The sequence below is a fragment of the Akebia trifoliata genome, chromosome 3, assembly GCF_017979445.1.
Source record: "Akebia trifoliata isolate Shusen 1 chromosome 3, ASM1797944v1, whole genome shotgun sequence".
In the NCBI taxonomy this organism is placed as follows: domain Eukaryota; kingdom Viridiplantae; phylum Streptophyta; class Magnoliopsida; order Ranunculales; family Lardizabalaceae; genus Akebia; species Akebia trifoliata.
Genome location: NC_141377.1, coordinates 59,272,946 through 59,291,863, shown reverse-complemented (window position 1 = coordinate 59,291,863; position 18,918 = coordinate 59,272,946). Strand labels below are relative to the sequence as shown.

Sequence of the window (18,918 nt, the reverse complement as noted above, 5' to 3'; positions counted from 1 at the left end):
GAAAAATAAATTATATGAATATTCCCCGAATGGAGATTGATTGTGTGTTGTTGGCAAGAAAGAAAATGGGTGGGTCTAAAGTTTGGAAATCAATAAAGAGTTGGATGAAGCACATTAGTGGATTGATTTGCCCATGTAAGCATTCCTTTATTTATTATTAAGGATGTACGAAAAGATGGTTCTTTAGAATAAGGAGGCTTTATATCTTCTGTTTGAGAAAGATATTGTGGATTTCATTTCTACTTTCTTTTGTCGTTAAGGATAGACTGATTTGATTTGGGATGTCTCTCCATCTAATTAGCTTTCTTCTCTCTATTAAATTAAATCGATGGGCACCTATGGAATATTATTTGACAATTTCTATAGTTCCTTAAAAATGAAGCATTAGTTTTGTTTGGAAGGTTCTTCACAAGTCCTGTCCAGTAGATACGATCCGAAAACAATTTATCTTGAAAGATCTGTACGAAAACTTGATTATTGAATCAGATACTGTGATTTTTAATTTAAAGGGCATAATTGTAAAGTATTCCTCTTAAATTGGTTCTTCCTCAATTCCGTGGACCTTCCACTTCATTGTTAGAAGGCCCACTTGAATATTTACTTGCTTATCCAAAAATTTGTAATTATTTGCAATTACAGAGGTAAATATAATTATTTGCTATTACAGAGGTAATTTTTAATTTCAAAATTTCTCAACTTAATATATATGAAGATATTTTTGTAAAGTAACATGCATGTTATTGTGATATGTAGATAATATATTTTGTAATTTAAATAAATTTTTTGATAAACAGTATTTTTGTATTTTTAATATTCATGGGTTGGAACTTGGAACCATTTACCAATTATTTGAGATACTTTTCCAATTATACAAAGTTGTGGCAAAGGAACTAATTTACATTCTAACGAATTTTTTTAGAAAATGTAGCATTTACAAATGATTTTAAGGGGAAAAATGATGTCTGTTTTGATTAGCCTGAAAATTAAAATATTTTGATTCATATAAAAATTATCACAATTTTTATAGAAATAATGAAAATGTAGAGATTTAAAAAAAAAATTAAAACTATAGCTATTAATAGGACATATTCTAATCCTTCCATTTATTTTTGAAAGATGGATTTTATTTTCAGAACACCATTAAAATTCAGAATTCCATGCAAAGATTATTTTTTTTTCCCAAAACGATAGAAAAAGTATAGAGAACAAAACCCTAATAGAAGACATCTTTCTCTCCCAATAGTTAAGATGGATAAAACTTTATTAAACAATCATAATTTTTTAACGTAAAAGTGATAAAAAAAAAAAAAAAAAAATTCTTAGAAACTAACCAAAAAAAAAAAAAACCTAAACGCCTTCAACCTCTTAACAAAAATCCTTTTATTCTCTATCTTACCAAAAATCCTTTTTTTTTTCAACCAGAATACATTGGAGAAAGAAATAAATGTGCTTAGGCTTACTAGACCAGCTTCAGAAAATGGATTTAAAAAAATCCACCTCAGCAAATCTGAAGAGCAAAAGAACAATTGATTTCCGAGCAGAGCAACACCTCCCCTACCATTTCACTTTATTCGCAAGGGGGCTGCCTGATTCTCTACTCGTTTTTATTGTTTATTTTAAAATATACAAAAAGAAAATCCAAGCGAAATAAACCTTCTACCATTTTACATCTAACACATAAGATCTGAAAGAAAAAAAACCATAACGCTATGTAGAAAGAAAGTCAGAGGAGGCTGTGGATATCGTTCTTTCTACCCTTTGTTACTATCATATTTATAAGGTTTCAGCATTACGGTAACCCTAATCTTTTGTTATTCAATGACCAAAATACCCATCAACCCTAAGAAGATGGCGTCAAACGTGCGGGTAGTTTATAATGAGAATATCTAGGAGTATCCTCCATCTCAGCCGTTCTTTTGGAGTCTATAAACGCTGTTTCAAAGTTTGAGGTTTAGAAAGAGAAACATTTTCCTTATATTCACTTAAGATTTCAATCTAAGTGTCGTTGAGCTCAAATGGATAACCAAAATCCAAACACTACAGCCTTCTAAGATTTCATGGAAAAACTTAAGATTAAAAAAAAAATCAATTTTTTTTAAGGGTAGATCTTTTGAAAATGGAAGGTTATTAAATTCCCACGGAACTCTCAAATTAAAAATTAAAATATAATTATTTTTAAAAGTTCATATAATTTTATCCTCTATATCCATGTGGGATCAGATCATGTTTTCAGAAGCTAGAAGGCTGAGCTCAACAATCTTTAGCAAGATTTGAAATCTTACTAAGTAAGGCTAGTCTTACCTATGTCCTAAAATATGATTCACCCATATTTAAGTAGACCTGCACTAAGAAACCTACGAATTCTTGCATTTTATTATAAATTAATCCAACTCATAACCACTTGAAAATGAGTGGAGAGGCCCATGAGCATATAAGGTAAGAGACAAGGTAACGAGTGTCTGATTGTGAGATTAAACTCAACAGACCCCTGCACACGTGGGTCAGATTGGGCCAAAACTCATGGAGATATGAATTAGGTGACATGGAGGAGAGGAAGGTATGCTCTAATACTATGATAAGTTTAGGGGTCTAACTCAAAATCAACAGGTAATTAGTGGAGAGGCCCAAGAGTTTATAAGGAGAGAGACAAGGGAATGAGTATCCAACATGAGACTAAACTCAACATTTTATGGATGATTCATTGTTGTGAGTAGTTTAAATCAAATGGATGAAATCATCCATTTGGTTGCTAGTTACTTGTGGTGGCAAAAAAAATTCTTCAAGAACTTCTATTGCCACACCAACTTTAGTTTTTTTTGTAACACATGGCACAAAATGTATCCTTGAAGCTTTGATTATTTATTTTTTTATAAAAATATCTCAAATTCTTAGAACTTGAATTAATCAAATTCAATTTTTCTCGTTCTATCTCACGGTATCCATTCACTCGAAACGTATCTGCTTCCATTTCCACTTTCCGTAAATAGGACCGGGCTTTTTCCAGCTGTTCAATGGCTCTTCCACGTAATTCTTCTGAATTTCGAATAGTACTCAAGATTCTCTGTTTTCGATTATCTAATAAATCACTTAATGAAAGTAGATTATCTTCCCATTCATTTCAAAACTTCCATGATCTCTTCCCGAACCAAACATGAATCTTTCGATTCATTTGGCTCTCACGCTCAATTACTTATGTACTTATGGAGTATTCCCTTAGCTTTTTTTTAATGTAATGAGCCTATCCTCTTCTGTTCGTATTCCAACATATAGAAACTGATCATTGATCCAAGACCCTAATATTCGGAGGACTCTTCCGACCAGACAAAAAATCTGTATAATGACTTAATGAAAGCTGCTCCATTACTAGTCCAATTTCCAACAATCAAGATATCCATATGATCTGTCAACATTTGCTACTTTTCATGACTGTCAACAAGGTGAAGCTATCTCTTGACAAATATAATTCTTACTATGGACGACATTGATGGTAAAATTTTGCCATAGCTTCTATGCCAGGCATCAGAGAGACATAAAACAAGATCCTTAACAGGAGCTTTACAAGATATTGTTGAGTAAATCCCTTTGTTTTGTTCCTTGGAATAGGTTCCATATTGCAAAGGCCATGGATGTGGATTCGGTTCGTCGGCAAGGCACTTTTGCAGCTTGAGAGAATCAGATTATGTTAGATGAAGGGATGTAACTGGTTCTGGAGAACTCCAACCTTCTTACAGTGCGAGCTGTCATGGTGTAAGGGAGAAAGACAACCTTCGTTTGTTACCTGCTCTATTAGAATTTTAACACCATATTGACTGTGATTATGAAAAATATACCAACTTGGAAAGCTTGGTAATCTTATCCTAATGTAATAGTTGAGGAATCAATACCAACCTGTACTTAAAAATTGGGCAAGAGTCATATTTATTGGCCAAGTAAGCTGTCCCAACGTTGTTTAAGAGCTTCATATGCCTGGGAACATGGAAGAGCTTGTTTTCTGATGATTCCATCAACATATACCTCTTTTACAAGGCCCAACCTCATTAATGTTTCCATAGCCTTGTCAACTGGCATTTCAACCTGTAGACATGTCAAATTCAATATTTTGTAGGTTTATATAGTTGGATTTATTGAAGAAATTATTGCTTCCACTAATAATACCTTTTCCCTGAACTTATTGTACATGAATCTCTCACACATGTCCCCAATACTTTTGTGAGAAGTCACCTGCATTCGCAAAAAATGTTTAGTATCTATGTAACAATAGTACTTAACAAACAAAGCATATGCCACAAGTTGCATCTTAGAATGTTTCTAAGAGAATTTCGAAATGTTTGATCAGAACCACTTCTTTGAAAAAGTTCACTTCTACATATTCAGGGCTAGCATAACAATAAAACAGACAGCAAAATTGACTAGGATTATATATGTACTATATTTCTGAGGAAAAGAAAAAGGACTGCAAACATGACCAAGAAAGGGCATCTTCCAATGGATTTTCATGAGTAGTAGAAAATATCTCAATCCGTTAAAATAGCTCTCGGCTTCTTGCCAACCGAATGTCAGAATTAGAATTTTATCAGTGATAAGGTCGTTGATAATAAAAAATTGAGCGTATGTTTTCAACATAAATAATCTAATTGCACAAATGAGGAGCCTAAGTTTCTTATGTTGATATGAAAGATTGTTAAGTTAATTGTACAGTATAATACAATGAGTTGTGCTTACATCTTATTCAAACAGTTTTACTACTCAAACTAAACTTTAACTTATTAAAATCATCCTAATCTTAGGATCCTTTCACCTTTATGATTTTTTAATTTATCACTTCCGTGCCAAAATATGTTTGACACCTATTCCTGTACAAAATTAAATAAATGGAAGCTGGAATAAACAAGTAGCTCTACCCATAGTCACCAAGTCAGAGTTCGGGAGTAAGTCAACAAGAGGAAAAAAAAAAAAAATCAGGAAAAAATCAAGTTAGGTTCAGGATTGTGTAATTGTTCCTACTAAATGGTATTCTCATATTATATCATTAAAAACCAATCAATTACCAAACCCCATATGGATTTCATCCATGCACAAAAAGTAACCAACCACATGTCCACAATATACTCAAGATTTATATTGTTCAAAATATAGAAAAAGACAACAATCAAAAGGCCAAGTTAGGATTCTTCTACTCGTCAAAAACATCAAATTCAATATCATCCTCATTTGCATTATTATTATATTATGTTTTATTGGTACATGGTCACCATCATCTTCATCAAGGTCATATTCTCTTACTAGTGCATCAATTTCATTTTCATTTTTCCTGATTTAATCACAAAGTTCGTGATTTAACCATGAAGTTCGTAAAAGTCGCGTCTAATTAAAAAGACGCAATTAAATCAGTGAAGAAAAAATTCACAATTTAATCATGACTTTTTCAATTAGTCGGAGACTTTGGTGACTATGGTTCTACCCAAACAGTAGCAAACAAACACAACAGCAGGAAACTTTAGCAGCCACATTTCAGCAAATTCATTATCAAAATAATCAGAAAATGTAACAGTGAAGCATATATCCATTTTTTTTTCCATGTCTCTCAATTTGAAATTAATACTGAATAAGAAGAACCACCTGATCTTTCTCTGCTTGAAGAAGGATAGCATATGCCAAAATTGCTTCTTTGTACTACAGAAAATATAGTTAGAACAAAAAGAAGTAAAATTAATATTCCAAAATTTCATGGATATTAATGAAATCGAAAAACAAATAGAACTTTTGGAATTTGCTCACCTGCTGCTGCTCAGAAGCATCCAGAAGAAAGTAAACCGAACCAAAGCCACTTGCTAAGGTTTTCTCGTATAATGTCCTGTTAACCAGAAGCTGTAATAGTGGTTTCCTAGTAAGATGTTGCGAATGTATGTCTTCAGCAAATTTGATGTATGGGAACTAAAGATGTAAAGGCACTACCATGAATTGTACTATTTTGTAGAAGAAGGTAGTTTACTCACTTGATACCTATCCCATGTCTGTTTGTAACCCAACACTACACGTGACACATATATTATAAGTGCACTGACTGCAATCGCATCAAGCAAAATTGCTGATCTGCAAAAGAATTGTATGATGTGATCATTACATTTTCAAGGAATTGCATCTTCAAAGATAAAGTTGATTATAACTGCTATATCCAGTGAAAAAGAAAAGAAAGAAGAGGAAGTCACACCCCAAAATCATGTCAACTTGTTGATTGTTGCAATGAAACATCATGGAATTTTTTTGTATTTGGCCGATTTAAGAGAGAGAGAGAGAGAGACAACTTATCATAATTATTGGGGGGTTAGGTACAGAAATCCCATTCCTCTCCTCTTTTCTATCTAGGGCTGTAACTTTTCATAGAGCTTGTCTTCTGATCTCTTACCAATTCAATCCACATTCTTTTGACCTTCCTCTCCATCTTTTAGAGCCTTTAACCAGCATATCAAAGCACTCCTCACTGCTATGGTCACTGGTCCATGTTGAACATGCCCTAGACATCTCAACCCACTTTCCTTCATACCACCATTTCCTATTGGAGCTACTCGTAGATTCCCTTGGATGTGCTCTTTTTTTAACTATGTCTCGAGTCTTTTTTACTCATCCATCTCAACATCCTCATCTCTGACTGCAAATTATATTAATAGCCTTAACTACTCAAAATTTTGGTCCATAAAACCAACCAAATTCTCATTATTCCCTGATAAATTTTCCCCTTTAGTCTGAAGGTATGAGTCATTCACATAGCACTTCAGAAGCAGATTCCACGTAATCACCCAGCGGTAAATATATGAGCAACATCCTCATCAAGCTCCCCCACCATATGGATTATCTAAATCTAGGTAACAGATTGATGACTTTTGGGGTATCTTTTACCCTCTGTCTTAAATAATAGTGCATAATTTTATTCACCCTCTTTACTAAATTTACTGAGTCTTAGTTTGACATTTAAACCCTCTGTTTCCAAGTACCCTCCATAACTCTAGGTTTGCATTTATTCTCTCTCTAGTCTCATTAACCAGCATGTTATAACACACACCAAGACCGCTCATTGAATATTAGCAGTTAATTAGCCCAAACTAGTGCAAAAAAGATGTGACCAAAGGGCTTAACCAAGTGTAGACCCTCTGCAGCTAGGGCATTCCTTGTCATACCACCAACTGTTCATGAAAGAATAGAAAAGGATAAAATAAGAAAACACAAGAGCTTAAATAAAATGTGATGCATTTTGTTGCTTCATATATTATAATTCACTGATACACATGGTATTCATGATTTATGTGCATATGGTGCAATATATCAAATAAATTGTGAAGGTTTATTTAAAATTGTTCACGTCAAATCAATAACCAAATATTAAGATATTTATGAAGATGGAAACCCTCAAGAAATTTCTAAGCTTATCTTTGAAGGCTTTGTAAATATTTTAGAAAAAAAAACCAGAGGCTTACTTGATCCCAGGTTGTGGGATCAACACTCCAAACGCCTAACCAACATAGCTAAGTTGGCACCTTATTATTACTTGAAAGTGCTATTTTGTTAGAATCTGAGTGTAATCCCATGACGAAAACAGTGAAACTAAGATCTTATGTACCATTGAAAAATCACTCAATAATAAGTACAAAAAAGTTGTCTCAGATGTCACCCTAGAGCTGAGATGGCATTTTTATGCATCTGACACTTGTGCTAATTCACATTCATCTCTTCAGAGGGATAAAGTAGACTGTCTGAGTTAAGCTTTGGATATCATCCAATGCAAGTTTTCCATAGGATAAAGATTATAGGCTCCCAGGTTGATCCATACACAGGTTGTGGATTGCAACTTCTGAAAAAATAATTGTCAGATCCATCTATGCAGGGGAAAAGAGGTTAACATTTTGAATTAAAAATAATTGTTATTCAAGAAAAATGATCGAAAAATCGAAATTACATACATAAGCGCTAGTAGAATACAAAGAAACAAAAAGAATCATATACGATCTAGTAAATTAGCTGAAGGTGACCACACTTAAGTTAGACGCATTCAATAGATGAATGATTCTCCAGGGCACTAAATTTAATAAAGATATTCAGAATGGACTAGGATAGGATGATTCTGATGTCAGCCAATATATCTAATAAAATACTCTGCACGGGCGTTATAAAAAAATAACACAATAAAAACCTGTCCATTGAGATCATACAGTATACTTATGACAACTTAGTTAAAATCTTCAGTTAAACATAATAACAGCAAGAATCTGTTAGAAAAAGGTTATCCTATTCCTATTTGCAGCACACTATTCAGAGGAATGTTACTTAAACCTCCACTCATTCGATTAAGTTTAAGTAGATTCAGAACAAACTTACGGGGATGACACGATGTCTTCAAATTTGTAATTTACAAAGAACGCCAACAGCCCCAATATGCTTGCAATATCCAAACGTACCTGCAGGAGACATTCACAAAATTTAGTCAAAAGGAATCGTGAAAAGATCTCTTGGAGGGTTTCATCTTGTTTCCAGTACAGTATAGAGTAACCAAGTATTACTGTGGTTACTATTCTGTTTTATTTCGAGGTAACTGGCATGGCCAGGTGATCATGACTTCATTGAAGTTTAAACCCCCACCAAATAAGTGGATTGTTCTTCCACCTAAAAGAAGATCTATTGACTATTCTTAGTATCCATACATATCTATTTAAAGAAAAGTATTTACATAAGCAATACAATAAGTTATATATGACAATAGCATGCATGTATTATAGATGCAGCAAACAACTTATAAGTAAAAAAGAGTAAGTGTTATCTACAAGTGAATGTGATTTTCCATATGCTCTAAACATTGAAAGAATTCTCTCAACCAATAAATTCATTTTTGATATTACCTAGAGGCACTATTTGACTACGTAATCTACAGATGTACAAGTATGGACCATGGTCATATGGAACTAAAAGAAGCCCCACAAGAAACCCATTTTAATTAGTTTCTAATCTTAGGGGACTCTTTTTTTCACATTAAATGTACCACGTGGATGTAGAAATAAATAGAGTTGAGCATAGTCGAATAAGAAAATTTCACTTTTAGTTGTATTACGACACGTTTGGAAACTAGTCTGCCAGTCTTATTAAGAGAATTTTCTTTGTTTTCTACTATAGAGCTTGGGTAGGATTAGGAAGTTTGGTCTATAATCTCTACAAATACATATATAATCCTTCATTTGTTATTCCGTCTTTTAGTTTACTGAATGAACTCTAGTTCTGTTTAAGGAGTGAGACCATATTTGTTAAAAGAAGTGAGGTCCTTCATTGAGTAGTGGACTCCATTCAAAAGCTAGAGAAATCCCGATTCCTCTACCTTCCAGATGCATGCCAGTAGTGTTGGGAAAACCCAAGAAAACATGGATTGAGGTTGTCAAAATGGATATGAACACACTACGTTCGCATAATTTGTGGCTCGAAACATAATTGAACGAAGGAATAAGTTTCTTTCAGCTGACCCCAAATTTTTGGGATAAATCTTTGATGATGATGTTGATGATATGCTTTAATATATTAAGTTGGGAATAGATTCCTATATGTAAAACCATTTTAGATTACATTATCAAGTTCTTTTTAAATACCGAATTCTGATCCTCCCTGTTTGTATCCGTCAAACATACGCATACATTCACCACTCACTATTCACCTTAACTGGGCACTGCTAGAGTAGTGACTACAGATTTTATTCTTACCTCCCTTGATTTATAGCAGCTAAATTCTGGTATAATTCAATGGTCTAGGAAGGCAGACAGATCACAGAATTTAAAATTCAAGCTTTGGAGAGATGGGCATCTATTTGCATGCTACTTTGTGTAATAGCCATTATTGTAAGTATTTCTTTGCTTCCGTACTTTGTAATGCAAATAGCCTGGAGAAGCCTTTCGATTCAAGTGTTACAAGCTTACAATCCCACTGTTCTAGGTTGGGCCTAGTAGATCTCCTCGTTAAAAGTCCCTAAGTTCCTGCTCTTGGTATCCATTATAGTAGCCTCCTAAGATATGAATCAGTCAGGATTTACTCACTTGGGATTCAATCGTTGATTGAACCATCCAGGGTTTGATATAGTGAATAGTGCAAGATCCTTATGCCCAATTCAATAACATAGTAATAGAAAGCCATCAAGTTGTCATCTCTACAACATTTTTCTCCAACTCGAAGTTCATGTTTTCTGGTGATCCAACACTGGGTAGTGGGGAGCACAACCTTCTCAATCATAATAAAATTTTCGAGTCAGAGTTAAAACTAAGGTGATCAACAGAAAATTCATGTTCTCCACTTCTAAAATGACTATTATCTCCCTCTCTTTCGCCTATTAGCTGCATACATGTGCTATAGACCCATAGTTAACATATTTAACTTATTTAGAATTCTTTGACATAAGATGGTCCGTTAGTACCATAAAAGAAAAGATGGACTAATGAAGACCACATATATATGAGTTTATTCTAGCATATCTAATGCATGAATTGACATCCAGATAGAAAAGGCATGGGATTCCTGGGAGTAGGCATTTAAGTGGAGTTTACAGAAAATAACACTCACAATGTTCGACAATGAAAATGAGAAAAACATAGTACAGTTCAATGTATAAGATAGTACAGTTCAATAAAGCTAATTCATTGTGAAATTTTACGCATAGAATATTTCAAAAAGATAAAGAAGAGAAATCAGGATTGATAATCATACAGTGTCTAGGATACGGAAAGAGAGCTTTTTGTGTGGAAAAATAACCTGCAACAAGAGAACCATGTGTGAAAATTTATCTGGAACCACGGAAATCAATGAGAAATAAATTAGAAAAGAAAATGAATTTAGGAGAACTGGACAAGACAATGCTAGAAATAGTTACTGGTAGATCTGGAATAGGTATCGTCTCATAGATCTTCAACTTCAGTGAAGGGATCTCAGCTTTGTCTTCAGTTTGTCTTTGACCCATTTCCTCAGTATAAAGTAAAATTAATTCTTGAAAAGCTGGTTCCTATTTTAGAAACAAAAAGTAGTAAGAAATGCTTCGAAAGGGAATTTAATAAAGAAAAAAAAATTAGTCTTGTTGCTAAAACCTTTATCACATGAAATGAGTTTGTATGCTGCTAAAACTTGAAGCTATATAAACACTAATAAACGAAAGTTTATCAGTAATCTCAGAATTCACTTATGTTTTAGGAACCTAAATCGTACTTAAAAATTTTCAATATTTAGAATAGTAGTGAGAATAATAGAATCAATATGATCTACATGTTTCATCTTTAGTATCACTTTGCTGCATCCAAGAGTTGTACATGTTTTTTCTCATGTTCGATGACAATGTACATGCACACCTGTGCTATTAATCAGAAAACGTAATTCAAATTATAATTCAGTAATTTATACTTTTTTTTTTTTTGGAACCGAGGTATCCGGGCCTCTTAGAGCACCCAACTAATCCTCAAGGAATGTGCAGTCCCTCCCCCCACACACACCAGGTAATTTTGGGGATAAATCCCTGAGGGTGGCCCCTAAGGGGGGATGCAAACTCAAGACCTTAGCTTCATGAGGTGTGCTTGTGGCCATCTCACCAACCCTTGGGGGTTAATTCAGATTTGTATAATAATCCATCAGAATATGCATCATGGCAATTTTTAAAACATACATTTTCCATAGATCATTTCCACAACATTTCTTCATAGCAGGTCACCATATGTCACAAAGTGATATGTATAGTATGTGGCCTTATCATTCCAAAAGCAAAGACAAAACGTGAAAAAAAAAGAGGAAAATGTAGGTGGGTAATACCTGGAGAAATGACGGTGAAAAAAGAATAGATACAGCAGTTTTGAACATTTTCCAAAGATCATTTCCACAACGTTTCCTCGTAGCAGGTCTCCATATATCACCAAGTGATATCCTCGGTAAGAAAATTGGCCTAGAAAACAATTTATCTAATAATCAGTCAATTCTCATACGAAATATAGTTTAGTCTACATTACATCCAGGGGAGGAGCCAGGATTTTCTTGTAGTGGGGGCAAACTATGGTTAGTTGTCTAGTTGAAGAACTTGAAGATGAATGGTTTTAGGGAGAAATTCAGAGGTTTTTTATTAGAAGTTGAAGAAAAGGATATTTAGGTCATTTCCAATTAGTATATGAGAAGGCCTGGTCAAGAGGCTACGTCATCAACAAAAAATCGAAGGGGGTGTGGGGGCGAAAATTGGAGGGAGGTGAGGGTTTGGGGGCAAATGAGGAGAGAGGTGAGGGAGTAGGGACAAATGAGGCATGTAATTAGTTGAAAATATAAGGGTATCTCAAAGTTCTGTGGGGGCAATTGCCCCCACAAGCTCCTTACTAGCTCCGCCCCTGATTACATCCTACTTTTGGAGAAGTGGTAGTTACATAACCCAAAAATGGATTTAAACAAGGACATATATCCATATGGACTAAGATAATCTTTTCCCTTTTCTTTTATCAACAAGAGCCAACAGTTTCAGTATCTTTTCACGTTCCATGGAAACTAATTCCCCATTTATGTCAAATAATGCTAGCATGTGTATTACAAAGTTACAGTTTTGATTTCTTTGAATAGAATCCAAAGGTGGGTTGTCACGATCTTATTTAATTGAATTCTCATTTTGAACTATCTAATGATACAAATAGTGACAAACCCAATAATAGGGTAACAAGCCAGTCAAAAGGTGCACCTCCAACTTTGACAAGGAAAAGGAAAATTCAAATATTCACAAACCTTAAATAATGTTCAGAAGTAGTACTGTCACTATCAAGCTCAAATGATGTTTCTGGTTTAGAGGGAATGAGTCCAATGAATGTCAACAATTTTCGTAAGAGCCTCTCACGGGGACCAACTGACGACAAAAGGCCCTCATAACGAGCCACAGCCCTTTGTGCTGCAAGCCAAATAGGAAGATCACTATCTGATAGTTGATCAGCTACCATTTGATCATCAAATGTTCTTCCACCATAAGAATATGACTGCTGTGAAAAAGATGGCTCTTTAAACCAAAGCTTAACCTTCTCAATCCAAACTTGTACTTCTTGCGTCTGACTAGAACGTTTCAATGCCTGTCCTACAACAATAGAAAACAATCATGTCAACCTGAATAAATTGAAGCACCCCATTATCGCAAATACATATTTCCACATTACTTAAATAGAAAAGAAAATACATAAATGTGTGAGCAAATTCAATGACACAAATAAAATATTCTAAGGATCGGTTCACTCATTCACTGTAGTTTCTGATCCAACCACTTATATATGGGGAATAACTAATAGTTTGTGTGGCCAGCAAATGACAATATTGTTTCCTATAACAAGCAACACTCATTCAAAGTATCTACCATGAAATCATTATGCATAAAACTAGAAATAGTATAGCAATACACTTAACCCATCAGCTTGAGCACAGAAAGAGCAGCCATTGTCCTTCTCAGTGAAAGATGATAAAGTTCTAATCATAGGAAAAATATGTAGGGAAAGTCTGAAATATCAATGCACTCCAACAGGAACACTACGCATGATTAGCTTCTTAGGCGATGCGGAAGATGGTTAATGGAAACCATAGCTTTAAGGAACACCATGGACTCATTTAGATCATTTTATGTGTTGCTCCAAATGTTATCAGTCATGGGGACAGAGTTATAGGATGAGATCCAAAAGGACTAATTGTCAAAAGGCATGGGTTTAAATTGATAAGATATTTCTTGTAATATAGTGCTATGGTAGGGAAGGGATCCACACATATAATTTTTTTTGCAGAGGAAAGTAACATGCCTCCCAAAAAATGGGAAGTGGAGGGTTGGGAATTAGGAAACTAAAGACTATGAACTTGGTGCTCATGGCTAGGTGGTTATGGAAGTTTCGTGAAAAAGCTTCAACCATTGGAGGAAGATTATCCTAGCCAAGTATGGGAGTAGGAACCGTGGATGGACATACTGGGTAGGATAGTGGTGAGGGGTGCTCTTCTTATGGTTGTAGCATGTGGAGAGACATTAAAAATGGGTATATTCAGAATTACCTAAAAGACTATACTTCAAAGTAGACAAAGGGGAGAGATTAATTTTGGGGAGGATAGTGGTGGAGTGAGGAGCCTCTTATCTATTGCAACATTTCTCGGGAAGTTTAGGTTACTTTTCTTAATTGTCCTGCATTGGACTTTCTCCAAAGTTTGTACACTTCAGCCTTTTCTTCCTAGGGATGGTTACATTAGAGATGTTTACTGTTGGTCTTCGAAGTATGTCTGGACCTTTGGAAATAGCATCACAACAGGGCATTCAGTGGAAAGCATAGGAGACACAAGCTCTTGTCTTAAACATTAAAACTTCATATTACAGAGAATGTAGATGGTCATTCTTTCATAATTTTGTTTTCAGGTGAGAACTTATTGTAATAGTCGCCAATACCTACTTTTCTATCTTTTGTATACCTTTGCTTCCCTAGGTAGGTCATCTTGCTGCTCCCTTGGGATTGCATTTCATTGTATTTTTCTTTAATCCAGTCTTATAAAATAAAAAATAAAAAACCTGGCTCTAAAGGAGTTGTTTTAGATGGGGCACTGAATCCTTGCAAATCTATTCTTGAGAAGAATTAGTTCCATCACGTGCCAGGTTAAAAGATCGATAAAACTCCTCTCCTCTCGGCTGACACCAAATACAACGAGATTGTAACTGTCATGGCTATGCTTTACTTGAAATATCACCCTTAGTGGCAACCTCACACAATGGACCTCCTTTCCCTATTTTCTCAATGACTCATCATCAGCGTTTATGCCTTATCCCAAAGCTGTTTTTATGTTATATCCTCAACTGAGAAACCAAGAAGAGTAGCCATTGATCCCGAGCTGCTTTTCTGTTTCAAACTTACTCCTCAAGGTGCAATGATATACATGATTATCTATATAATAAAATACAACGGTAGGACCCACCGTTGTAGAGTTATGGGGGATAAATGTCCCATCGGAGTGGGGTCCACATTAACCACTTTAATGCCTTTCCTCTTCCCCCCACCCCTTTTCCATGTTGTTCCTCCAATTTTACTATCTTTCCTCCTTTAGCCCCTTTTTCAATAATAACCCTCTTAACTTTATTATCTTTCCTCATTTACCCCTTTAACCTCAAAGATTTTTAATATTTGCCCTCCAACCTTATTATTTTTCGCTTTTACCCCCTTAACCCCAAAGAGGATGCCCGAGCGAACTCTAGTTTATGTATAAATCATGAATGTCTTAGGAATAATACTGAAAAGATGAAACCTTTTCTAACAACAGAATTGTGCCACGATCAACACTTTAAACCGATTAAAGCTCTAATCCACTGCGCAATAACATAAACAGTTTTCGCAAACATTTTAAACTACGAGATTGTCTAAAGAGAGAAGTCACGTATTCAAAAACCAAGTCAATGACCTCATTTATCCACATGCCAACTTTTCCCAATGGTTTTGATAGACTGAAGAAGATCCCTTGAAGAAGTTTTGACTGAAGATAATCCAGTTTTTCAACAATTAGTAAACCATTCTGCCTCTCGGTAGAATATCCTCGCCTGTATGACAAAAGATGATCATATGTGAATTGTAAATGGTCCGGATAGAAGAATATCCAGAACTTAATAAATCTGAAGCAGAAAAAAGAACTTTTTAATTCATTACAATCTCAGCAAGTGAGATCTGCACGTAATAGAAGATCAATTAGTTTATTCGAAAATATATAGGAATATCATCAAACATATGTGTGTGTGTATTATACCTCGAGGTTCGTTTATTGGAAATTATTTGAAAATCATGAGACACATGTGTGTATAAAGATGTATTCACCTGAATATTATTGCATTGGATTCTGATGCTCTGTTCCAGTCAACGTATATAGGCAATGTAAGGAGATAATCAGTGTTCAATGCAGATGTCAAAAGCAAATCCCTCACTGATAGCTCTTCAAACTGTGCATTGTGTAGAAGTTTCATGAAGGCACGCTGGAAACGGGTTGCAACATCTATCCTACAAGCAGTTGCCTATAATTAAGTTAAATCCAACAAACGATGAATATATACAACAATAGAAAATGTAACAAAGCCAACTTCCATAATTTCAACGTAAAAGAAAGTAAAATTGAATGAGTAAACTAGGAATAAGGATACATAGCTTCAATGGGCAAAATTTGAGTAACTACTAAAAGCAAAGACTTTATACAAAAATTTGTCTCACATGCTTGTCTCAGCAAAATGGATACTGTAGAAGTAATACCTGTGTAACAAGGATTCTCCATTTTTTCTCTTTTACCCATAAAAAAAGAAAGCTCGTCCATTTTTGAAGAATTTTGTGCTGAGCATCGACTTCTCAATTTTCGGACACATAACGATTCATTTTGTCTATATCAAATAAATCACTAATTTATTCAAATATTTTCTTATTAAAGCTAATTGGTTAATCGTAATCAGTGTGGACTTTGCCCCACGATTTGTACCTTCACGTTAAAGGGTTTTCCACATAAAAATTGTGCTCTTCTTCTGCTTTTTCTTCTAGGCAAAAAAAAAAATTTGTCCTCTTCTTGTCTGTATGATCGTTATACCAAAAACTATGGGAAAGTTGTGTTTCCCCAACAGGCACCAGTTACTGTAGAAAACTTAATAATGTAAAGTAGTTGGAAAAGTTGATGATCTATTTGTACTTGATATAATTTGGTTTTAATGTAGAGTTATATTCAATATGTTTCTCAAGGATACACAAAGAAAAAAAAAATTGTTTAGGATTTATTGTGCCTGATCTTGTGCAAACTTTTGTTTCTGCCAGGCCTGTTATCGCATTTCCAAGAAGTACTTGTGGCCGTTTTCAGCCTGTTTTCATTCATAAAGAACAAGGATTCCCAATAGACGAATACGGAGCGAGGAAATGTGAAAAGGACAATATGCAGGATGAGAATTGTGAGTATACAACTTAACTTTGTTTCAAAAAGGGACCTACACAAGCTATATTACTAAGACATTTGTTCATTGAAACAAAAAATCAAGAAGATAAATGTCCATTAATGTGAATTGAATTCAAAATTCGCCTTATATGTTTACTATCTGTCGAGCTTTCCTACATTTAGATAACAAAAACAAAAAGGGCTTCAAGGAATAAGGCAACAACCTGGACTGCGAAGGGGAATTTCTTTTGTCCTTTTTATCAGCTGAACCTAATAGAAAACTCAAGTCTATGTTGTAATTGAAAAGCATTGGTTTTTCATCTTCTTTATTTTCTCGCTCATTTCCTTCCATGCCCTCGATAACAATGGTGCTATCCTGCATCGAATGCTTACCATTCACCACAATTTCTTCTTCTGAGTACCCCAAATTCTCATTATTACTTTCCTTGCTATCCGCAGAATACGTAAGCGAATAATCCATTCTCATCTCTTCTAAAATGCCTTTGTGTTCTGCGTGAAGAATAGAGTCCAAACACCTGCAATTCAATTTCAAACACAAAAAAAAAAAAGTACCAAATCAACGAACTCTCCATTGAAGGTGGATCTTATGGACTAGGTATTAAATTTTGGTTTTGGTGGTTATTTCGATCAGTTTGAAAATGGAAATATTTTGATCAATGTAGAAATAAATTAAATTTTCACAGAAATGATGGAAATATTGAGAAATTCTCATTGAAACTTTGACACGAAAACACACTCATAGGTCATCAAACTACAGTAAATAATAATAATATGGAGTATGGAAATGAAGATGAGCAGCATTTCTCAATGTGATAAGGTTGGCATTTGAGAGCTCAACAACCAAAAACAACAAAATTATACATAGAAATTAGAACAGGAACATCATAATAATTACACATTAAACAATTGCTTAAATAAACAAACTAACAAGTGCTACATTAACACATTATGAATAATTTACAACTCCTTTTTACAAGAAATTTATATTTTTTTATCAGTAATTTTAGAATAATTTTTGCATAAATTTTAGAATAAAATAAATTTACTGTTCATATAAATATTTTCAGCCAAGTCTTGCATTTTTATGCCTAAAAAGTGATTATTTTGATCAAAATCTACCATTCACCAAAATATTTTTTGCCAAATAAATCGTGATTTCCACTGAATTATACATACAAAATAAAATTTTCAGTTAAATTTTGTTGTCAAGGCTTCTGGAAATGGAAATATTTCAAAATTTAATACTATGATGCTTACGATGATAAGTGGGAAAACTCATCGATATCTTGCTGAGAATCGAAGATCGACAGTATGGCATCGAAAAGCTGTGTCTTGGAAACAGAGATGTATCTCTGCCTTGGGACTTGAATTCCAGAAATCCCAATCTCATCTCCTTCAAGCTCATCTTTATTCAATTTCGTTTCGTTCTCTCGTTTTTTCCAAGAAGGCTCATCGTTGCTCTTATTCGACTGCAACTCCAGAGGCTCTACAGGGATTTCTTCGCATCTGAGTGAACAACAAGGGATTTGTAGACTCACATAACTATAATTACAACGATGGGAAGAGAACGAGTGAATCAAACCGGATGATAAAAAGTTGAGACTAGTGGGGATTTTCAAAGAGATCATCAGAAATTTAATGTAAAAAAAAAAAAAATGAAAGAAATTTTTTCAGAATTATTTTTCATTATTTTTTAAGTCTTGAAGATTACGGGACAACCAACGGTCAAGAGTATATTACACGTGGAGGAGTCTAGGACATATAATTCGTCTGAGTACATGTTTCGTACATGGATGGCTCTATTTGCACCAACCATTTAACAAATTCACCATCTTTAACCAAAGAAATTAGAAAAAATAAAAATAAAAATAATGTTGAAGTGACTCCAACTAAAACATCACATCACACTTCATGACTTTTGTGCGGATACCATTGATGCTTTTTCTCTCATATATCGCTGGAAAGCAT

General features: G+C 34.3%; 1 protein-coding gene and 1 non-coding gene across 9 annotated transcripts; both read right to left on the bottom strand.

Annotated features, from left to right (window-relative positions):
* Positions 1-1,443: 1,443 nt before the first annotated feature.
* LOC147408453 (small nucleolar RNA snoR77) lies at positions 1,444-1,588 on the bottom strand. Its single transcript, XR_015177148.1, has one exon. It is a non-coding gene; the product is annotated as a small nucleolar RNA snoR77 (small nucleolar RNA).
* Positions 1,589-3,315: 1,727 nt separating this feature from the next.
* LOC147408452 (DUF3754 family protein, putative (DUF3754)) lies at positions 3,316-18,653 on the bottom strand. 8 transcript variants are annotated; one of them, XM_086437475.1, is made up of 15 exons: positions 18,208-18,641; positions 17,154-17,465; positions 15,843-16,022; positions 15,436-15,571; positions 12,760-13,094; positions 11,815-11,944; positions 10,892-11,020; positions 10,729-10,773; positions 8,371-8,450; positions 5,997-6,093; positions 5,779-5,868; positions 5,620-5,673; positions 4,156-4,221; positions 3,889-4,074; positions 3,316-3,783 (listed from the first exon to the last, which is right to left on the bottom strand). In XM_086437475.1, exons 1-14 carry the CDS (start codon positions 18,576-18,578, stop codon positions 3,919-3,921), a joined length of 2,181 nt encoding a protein of 726 aa, XP_086293601.1. In that variant the 5' UTR covers positions 18,579-18,641; the 3' UTR covers positions 3,316-3,783; positions 3,889-3,918. The 8 variants fall into 8 exon arrangements, 4 of the variants coding, with proteins under 4 accessions (XP_086293601.1, XP_086293602.1, XP_086293600.1 ...); XM_086437476.1 differs by having other exon boundaries at positions 3,316-3,737; XM_086437474.1 differs by having other exon boundaries at positions 3,316-3,778; positions 18,208-18,640.
* Between the last annotated feature and the right edge of the window lie 265 nt (positions 18,654-18,918).

Excerpts from the sequence above, each read along its gene's own strand:
- LOC147408452 (XM_086437475.1), bottom strand. The coding sequence starts at position 18,578 with ATGATCTCTTTGAAAATCCCCACTAGTCTCAACTTTTTATCATCCGGT. Across the intron at positions 6,094-8,370 it reads GAAGACATCGTGTCATCCCC|ATCAGCAATTTTGCTTGATG; the intron begins GTAAGTTTGTTC and ends ATTCTTTTGCAG. Across the intron at positions 4,075-4,155 it reads ACAATAAGTTCAGGGAAAAG|GTTGAAATGCCAGTTGACAA; the intron begins GTATTATTAGTG and ends ACATGTCTACAG.